The sequence below is a fragment of the Magnolia sinica genome, chromosome 3 (assembly GCF_029962835.1).
Source record: "Magnolia sinica isolate HGM2019 chromosome 3, MsV1, whole genome shotgun sequence".
In the NCBI taxonomy this organism is placed as follows: Eukaryota; Viridiplantae; Streptophyta; class Magnoliopsida; order Magnoliales; family Magnoliaceae; genus Magnolia; species Magnolia sinica.
The window spans coordinates 108,142,272-108,151,156 of record NC_080575.1 but is presented as its reverse complement, the minus strand read 5'-3'; the positions used below and the strand labels follow the sequence as shown (position 1 = coordinate 108,151,156).

The following is an 8,885-nucleotide window of genomic DNA, read 5'->3' as shown; positions in this document are numbered from 1 at the left end:
GTGCCAAAACGAGCACGGACGCTCCTCAAGCTCCGAGTTGTACGAACGATTCAAAGGTTATCAAAGTTACATGGGCCCCACAGTGATGTATTTATTATATCTACACCGTTCATATATTTTTAGAGACCATTACAGACCATTTTTCAAAAAATGAATAATATCCAAATATCATCTGGACCACACCACAAATAGCATTAGAGAGTTATTTTTGCCGTTAAACAATTTGTGTGGTCCCCATGGTAGTTAGATCTGTCTTATTTTTAGTCTCAAGCCTTAAGACGAGCTCATCAAATGAATGGACGGTTTGGATATAACACATACCCCACCATCAGACTCATAGGAGTTGCTAACCAGTAACCTCAATATAGCCAGTCATGTCCGCGACGTGCGTGAAAAGGAAGTAAGTGCCGTGTAGTGCACGTCAACATGATAACGTCCAGATGAAGCTTCATGCACTTTTCTCATAGTTATGTGGGGTCACCTTGATGTATATGCTTGATCTAAGCCGTTCATTCATTTTGAGGTATGATTTTAAGCGTTGAACACAAAAATATGATTAAGGTTTGGTTTGAAGATCCGATTTAGTTTTATCATCGGGTCGGAATCGGACTCGGATCAGCCTATTCAAATTTCGAATCTGTCCGAGTTAGGTGACCTGGACTCAATCCCGGATCGGAATGAGTTCGAGTCAAGCTGTTGAGATTTCTGACCTGATCGGGTGGGACCCAATCTATTCCAATTCGGACTGATGCCCAACTCTACTACTGAGTTAATCAGTAAACTCAGTTGGGCCCATCTTAAATGTACATGGTCTATCCACACCGTCCATTCGTTTTTCCATCTAATCTAAGAGGTGAGCCCAAAATTGAAGCATATCCAAAGATCAAGTGGTTCATACCACAGGAAATAGTGGGGATAATGATTTCTGTTGAAACCTTGCTAGGCCTCACAGTGATGTTTATTTGTCATCTAACTTGTTCATAAGATCATACATACATAAATGAAGGGAAAAAATCAAATATAAGTTTGATCCAAAACTTCTGTTGTCCTCAAGAATTTTTCAACAATAGATGTTCAATTCAAATATTTTCTATGGTGTGATCCATTTAAACATCATATATGCTTAGTTTTTGGGCTCAAGCTCTAAAATTATCTAATAAAATGGATTGACAGAGTAAAATACATAAATCATAGTAGACCTCACAAAGCCTAGTGTGGTACTCACTACGCAATCCACTTCCATCATCCATTTGTATACATCATTTTAGGGCACAGAAAAATAAATAATGAGGTAGCTACAGAGAAGAGAAGTAGACCCATCATAGAAAATAGTGGGGAGAGTGATCAAAACCTTCCTAAGGTCCACTGCAATGTTTATTTGAGGTAAAGCCTGTTCATAAGGGTTTTTCTTTTTTTTTTTAAGTACACACCCATGTCGTACACACACTCCATGTTAGCCACCCCCACTAGGAATGGATACCAAGACCTCAAGTGTTGAAACGAGGTATCTCTACTCAGTCTGCCAGTTGAGCTACAGCCGGTTCATAAGTTAACACGAACATGAAAGAAGGGAAAACACAAATTAATATGGACTTGATCAAAAACTTTTGTGGCTCTTAGAAGTTTTGAATGATGAGTGTCACTCCCCACTATTCTCTGTGGTGAGGCCCACTGGAGATTTGGATCTGAATAATTCTTTTAATAATGCCCTAAACTGACCTTTCACAATGGATGGATGGTATAGATACAAAACATACATCATGGTGGGCCACCAGAACTTAGTAACGTCACTTCAGTAATGAGGCACGCTGCTTAACCTGTCAGTAGCTAATCCGTGTCCCATCTCTTCCGGAAACGGATTGGATGCTCCCATGCCACTAACCCGGTGACTGGTGGTCGGTGCTATGTGGCCCACCATGACGTATGTATTTCATTCATGCTGTTTATTCATTTTTAAAGATAATTTTTGGGATTTATATTAAAAATGAGAGGGATATAAATCTCAAGTGGACCTCACCACAGGAAAATTATAGTGATTGGATATCCACCATTAAAATTCTCATAAGGCCCACTGTACTGTTTATTTGACATCCAATCTATTGATTAGGTCATAAAGACCTAGATTAAGGGAAAAACCAAAGATCAAATTTATCCAAAACTTTTATGGCCCCAATTTGTTTTAATGGTCTGTGTTCATTCAACACTGTTTCTTGTAATGTGGTCTACTTGAGATTGGGATATACATAATTTTTGGTCTCATACCCTAAAATGATATAGAAAAATAGATGTAAAGAATGGATGAAACACATATTTCATGGTGGGTCCCACAGAGCACCGACCACCAGCCACTGGGGGGGGGGGTAGCCATTGGTGTTGGACACTTGAGCTATGGGCATTCTTCAATTTCTAGCTCAACCACTAAAATAAGGTGGAAAAATGGATGGACTACACGCAATTACCGTAGGCCTTAGTGAGTTTACTCATGATGATATAAACGTAATGAGTAACTCAGTAGGTAATTCGATTTTGCCTGGACCCAAATCGCGTATTGAGTAACCCTGCACTAAGCGTACTGAGTAAACTTTGTGGGGTCCAACATAATTTATATATGTGATCCACTTTGTCCATCCATTTTAAGAGATATTTTTAGGGCTCTAGTATATTCAAATCTCAAGTGGACCTCACCATGCGTAAGAGTGTCAATTGAAATTCTACCATTGAAAATTTCATGGGGGCCACAGAAGTTTTGGATCAATCTGTTATTTGTGTTTTCACTTCATCCATGTCTGTGTGATCTTATGAATAGGTTGGATGACAAATAAACATCACTGTAGGCCATACCAAAGTTTCAACGGTCGAAGTCATTATTCCCATTGTTTCATGCGGTGTGGCACACTTGAGCTTTGGGCAGTTTTCAGTTTTCGGCTCAACCACTAAAATGGTTGGAAAAACGAATGGGCGGCATGGATAACCCACATGCAATTATGGTAGGCCTTATTGAGTTTACTCAGTAGATAAAAGCATACTGAGTAACTTGGTAACAATTTCGCCTGCTACGCGGATTGCATACGAGTAACTCATCATGCTAAGCGTATCGAGTAAACTCTGTGGGTCCAACATGATTTACATATGTTATCCATTCTGTTTATCCATTTTAAGAGATAATTTTAAGGCTCTATCCAAAAAACGAAGTATATCCAAATCTCAAGTGGACCTCACCATGGAAAGAGTGTTAATTGAAATTCTACAGTTGAAAATTCCGTGGGGGCTACAGAAGTTTTCGATCAATCTGTTATCTGTATTTTCACTTCATCCACGTCTGTGTGATCTTATGAATAGGTTGGATGACAAATAAACATCACTGTGGGCCCTACCAAAGTTTCAATGGTGAAAGTCATTATTCCCACTATTTCCTTTGTGTGGCACACTTGAGCTTTCGACATTCTTCAATTTCCGGCTCAACCACTAAAATGAGTTGTAAAAATAGATGGACAGGGTGGATAACCCACACACAATCACGATAGGCGTTACTGAGTCTACTCAGTATGATAAAAGCATACTAAGTAACTCGGTATGCAATTCGATTTCGACCGGGACGCGGATTGCATATTAACTCAGCACTCTAAGCATGCTGAGTAAACTCTGCGGCATCCAACATAATTTACATATGTTATCCACTTCGTCCATCCATTTTAAGAGATAATTTTAGGGCTCTAGCCAAAAAATGAAGTATATCCAAATCTCAAGTGGACCTCACCATGGGAAAGAGTGTCAATTGAAATTCAACCATTGAAAATTTCGTGGGGGCCGCAAAAGTTTTGGATTAATCTATTGTTGGTCTTTTCACTTCATCCATGTCTATATGATCTTATGAACAAGTTAGATGACAAATAAATATCACTGTGGACCCTACCAAAGTTTCAATGGTGAAAGTCATTATTCCCACTATTTCTTGTGGTGTGGCACAGTTGATCTTTGGGCATTCTTCAATTTTCGATTCAACCACTAAAATGAGTTGGAAAAATGGATGGATGACGTGGATAACCCACACGCAATCACAATAGGCCTTACTAAGTTTAGTCAGTACGTGAGTAACTTGGTACGCAATCCGATTTCTTCCACGTGTAGGGGTACATGAATTGAGATAGCTCGGTTAGCTTGCTCGACTCGACTTGAAAAAGCTCAATTCGACTCGGTTCAAAGCTGAGTTCGAGCCGAGTCGAGTTGATTTTTTGAGCTCAAAAATGAGTTTGAGCCAAGGCCTGCTCGATTCGACTCGGTTCGAAGCTACGTTTGAGCAGAGTCGAATTGATTTTTTGAGCTCAAAAATGAGTTTGAGCCAAGTTCGAGCAGGCCCCAGTTCAATTCGACTCGGATCGAATCCAGCATGAATCGAACTCGAATCGAACCAATTCAATGACTCGATTACTTTGCCATTGATGTTGCTCACCAAGTGCTTGATAAAATGACTAAATGAGGTTAGTGGTAAGGAAGGTATGTAATGAACAGATATCATTTTTTTTCCTTAGTTTTTCTTAGTTTTTATGTTGCTTAGAAGGTGTTTAATAAAATACTTGTAAAACAATTGCTTCTATTTCACATACAAAGAGATTTTGAAGGTGTATTCTAGGTGTTCATGAAAATGCCTCGATAGTGAACTCGGCTCCATCTTGGCTCGAACTTGGCCTGAGCTGGCCAGTTAGGCTCGAGGAACGAGCTGAGCCGAGTTCAAGCTGAGGTCAGCCAGTGGCCGAGCCGCCAGCTCGACCCTGTTCGACTCGTTGTACACCCCTACCCGCGTGACCCCTTAATGTGGAACCCATGCCCGCAGCCGACGTGTACGCCACATCAGCTGGGCTGGGGTTGCATTGCACACGCACCAGGCGTCCGTTAGCTTCTCCCATTATCCGTACTCCTTTCCCCCCTTCTGCTCGAACTTGCTTTCTTCTACCGTTAATATACAATTTTCAAGAATCGACAGTAGCAACAACACCTTCTTTCATGGCTGCCTTGAAAAACTACCAAAATCCTCTCTGTCTTATCCATTTCCATCACCCTTCTTCTTCTTCTTCTTCGCCATCACGTAAATCCATCCGCCTTCAAAGCCTTCATCTCACTCCAGAAAGCAAGCTTCTCGTCATCAGACTCTCAAAGAAAGCTAGGGTTCCACAATCTATCGGCCATGCGGAAGTAAACCGCTCGATCCGCTGCTTTTGCCAGCAGATTCAAGCAAATGGACAGGAATCCATAGTAGCAGAGGGCGAACGTCCTCCATTCGATCTCAATCTCGCCGTCGTTCTCGCCGGGTTCGCCTTTGAAGCATATTCAAGCCCGTCGGTGAGTTTCAGTTTGCTCAACCTTATCTGTTGGAAATCAATTATGTTTTGTTTGATTTTATTATTATTTTTTATTTTGGTGCAGAAAGATGTAGGTAAGCGCGAAATAGATGCAGCAGATTGCCAGACAGTTTTTCTTTCAGAGTACGGACTGTAATCATTTTTTTTTTTCCTTTTTAAATGAATTGTTTCAGTTTTCCTCCATCACTTGGTTATTTGAAATCTAGAACTGAGTGCATCATGGCAATTTCTTGTCTGAACCAGAGCTCCATGATCTGGACTGTTTATTGGGTCGGGCATTGTGAGTGGACCACTTGTTACAAAGTGCTAGGATCGATATGCTACACATGTTGATTGATCGATCTTTCCATTCGATGCTGGATGGACCAATATTCTTTCCCCGTCCATTTGTAGGCCACCTTTCAGGCATTTGAGATCATGGTATCAAAGAGATTTGCCTACCATGCATATCCATGGTTTAAGACCCCACAAATGGTTATGATCATTGACCTGCATAGTCACATGGCATATTTCAATCTTTGGGGGAGCTCACAGCAAGAAGCACCAATGCACTGCATAAACAACGTATGTCTCTGTAAATGAATCACACGCCATCTTCCTGAACTTGTCACATATATGCACCAATCCAGACTTTCCAATCATGAACACCACAAAGGATGGGGCATTGCCAGAGGCTTGGTGATCTTCGCCATCTGATTGTTGGCCATCAAATAGAAAGAAAAGAAAATGATCAACAGTCCATGTTCAATAGGCATTGCTAGGAATGGCGGGCATGCCCTATCCACAACAAGGCAATGATCTGGATGGTGCAGATTGGTGTATGATACCATGTCAATAGTGGATGGTTCATGTGCATGATCCATTATAGTCTGCCAGAGTTTGGTATGATTCCTTTTCTCATTAATCATTTATCCCAGGCATGTGCATAACATGTGGTCTTTCCTCTTAGAAATCAAAGAATGACATCATATGACAAATTGTTTTTGGCATTGCGCGGGTGTTAAATTGTTCACTTCTCAGGCTGTTGTCTTTGATTTGGTTAATTATATTGCCGTGCTTCACTTTCATCCATCCACGTGAAGGGATTTTGGCTGATAAGTGTACGAGTCATTTAGATTATTTTTTTTTTATGGGATCGGCTAGCAAGGTATTCAATATTGGTAACAGTGGCCATAATGGCCACCTCCATTACCTTTATGATATGGGCAGTAATGGCCATTTTGGCCTTTTTTTTTGGTTGAAAAAACTTGTATCGGCTCCGTTACGGGCCATCATGGGCCCTTCCCCCCCCCCCACAATGGCCATTATGGCCCTATAAAGCGTAATGGTTCCCACCGTTATGGCCGTTATGTAGCTATTTTTGAACACCTTGTTGGCAGGTCATTTAGGGATATCCAAGTAATATATGGTGTAATATTACATTTTTCCATGAACTGATGAGAGTAAGCTTTGGACATGTGTCAACTGTCAAAGGAACTGGGGGAGAAAACATCATGAGAGTGTAAGTGCAGGGCTAACTTGTGTTGAGCTTTTGGATGAGTCAGTGATGAAACTTTATTGGAATCATGACATGGTTAATCAAAATGACACGAGTTATTGAGAATTTTGAGCCAAGACACATTTGTAAGATGTTTCTCAAGAAGTTAGAAGGGATAGATAACTCTTCATGTAATTGAAAATTTTGAATATAATTTAAGCACCAGAAATGGGACATTTTGTCAATCATAAGAGGTGATCCTCATCCACCTAGATTGTTTAAAATTGTCTGTTGAGAAAATCATAAAAAGCAGTGGCTGAGTTTGCCTAAGGCTGTGAGTAACAGTTTTGCAATTAGTTTGATGCTGGAGAAATTTCTCGATCGAAAAGCATGTGCATGTTAAGCTCCATAATGCCATATTGTATCTCTTGCCAATAGTTGTAGTCCAAAGTTAAAGAATCAGTCAACTAGGTCCCATGTCTTTGTTAGTTTGATGTTTTTTTTCTACAGCTCCAATTGAATGTATGACCGACCCACTCAACTCTGAGCAGGCAAGCACCGTTCCATATGTATTATATATTTTGTTCACTAAAATACACAAGCGGATCAAACACATCCTATTGTACATGTAGAACATACTTCTGATGAGTATGCTTCAAAACCTGAAATCTCACATCTGAATACTGTTTGTGCAGGTTGTTTGTGCGTGAAGTGTATGATGGACAGTTGTTTATAAAGTTGAAAAAAGGCTTTGATTTCCCTGCCATGGATCCATGGGTATGGTTTCTTCTCATTGAGAAGTCTGATTTGGCTATTCCGGAAAATTTTGCTGCTGTTTCTCTGAAATGTAAATTGGATGTCCAATGCTCTGGTTTTTATTGGACCAGAAACTATTAGTTTACAAATTAATGAATTAATGTGTGCATCAATAAGCAATGGAACCAAAACTCAAAAAAGGATTTTATGGGTTCTAGAAATACCCCATTGTCCACCACATTCAAAGAAATAGAGAGCTTCTCAATCGTCCACTTAGGCGCTAGTACACCTTTGGCATCCCACAGTAATAACTGCCCTATGGTTTCCTTGGTTGCATGGTGGGATCCTTCAACTTATTTGGGCTTCCCTCTATGCATAGGTAGACCAAAGAAAGTCATCTGGTATCTGATTGTGGAAACAATGGAGAAAAGATTATCTGTGTTGAAATTCTCTTCCCTAGAGGCTGAACTACTCTAACTAAAGCAGTTATATTTGGCCTATTGATTTACTTTATGTTGTTCTTCAGGTGCCCGGCCCCAGTCATCAAGAAATTGGAAAGGTTGTAGAGAAGATTTATTTTCTTTTATTATTATTATTATTTTAGTGGAAGGGAGGGTGGAAAAAAGGAATTGCCACCTAATTAAACGGGGAGTGTCTGTAAATCCGAAAGGGAGGGGGGTTTGGGAATTAGAAGTCTTCTTGAGAGGAACAAAGCTCATTTGGGGAAATGGCTTTGGAGGTTTTCCCAACATGATTACTCCCTAAGAAAAAGGGTGATTAGTGCAAGATACAACATGAGTGATAATGTTTGGGAGCCTTGCTTGAGATCTGGTCATTTTGTGTCTGGAATATGTAGAGGTTCAGTCTGCTGTGATAGACTTCAAGGGTAGAATCAGATTCACTAGCGAGAAATGGATACTATGTGAGATTTTGGGAAGACCCTTGGTGCTCCAATAACCCCTGTGCCATCCATTTCCAAAAATCCATATCTCCAGCTATTGATAAGAACTCTAAGATTGATCGTCACTCTAGTTGAGACAGGTGGCATTTGGTTTGGTAGGTCTTTTTTTTTTTTTTTCTAAAAAAAATTATATTTATTTATTTATAATTAATAAAAGACAGGTGGCATTTGATTTGGTTTGGTAGGTCTTTTTTTTCCATATCTCCAGCTATTTATTTATTTATTTATTTTTTAAATAAAAAATAAAAAAATAAAAAATGGTTTGGTAGGTTTGTTTTAGAAGGAATCTCATAAACGAGGAAACTAATTAATACACCGTGCTTTTGTCTATTCT

General features: G+C 39.9%; 1 protein-coding gene across 11 annotated transcripts in view; it reads left to right on the top strand.

Moving 5' to 3' along the window:
- Positions 1-4,884: 4,884 nt before the first annotated feature.
- Positions 4,885-8,885, top strand: part of LOC131240623 (uncharacterized) — a 59,712-nt gene continuing 55,711 nt past the window's right edge. For 3 of the 11 annotated variants that reach the window (XR_009168832.1, XR_009168831.1, XM_058238959.1), the window contains exons 1-3: positions 4,885-5,337; positions 5,422-5,480; positions 7,530-7,611. Coding sequence is in view for 8 of the 11 variants with exons in the window: in XM_058238959.1 (XP_058094942.1) it covers positions 5,002-5,337; positions 5,422-5,480; positions 7,530-7,611 (477 nt within the window). In the remaining 3 variants the exon portion in view is untranslated. Of the gene's footprint in view, positions 5,338-5,421; positions 5,481-7,529; positions 7,612-8,885 lie in introns of those variants that run through there. The other 8 variants (XM_058238963.1, XM_058238957.1, XM_058238956.1 and 5 more) reach the window with 4 other exon arrangements.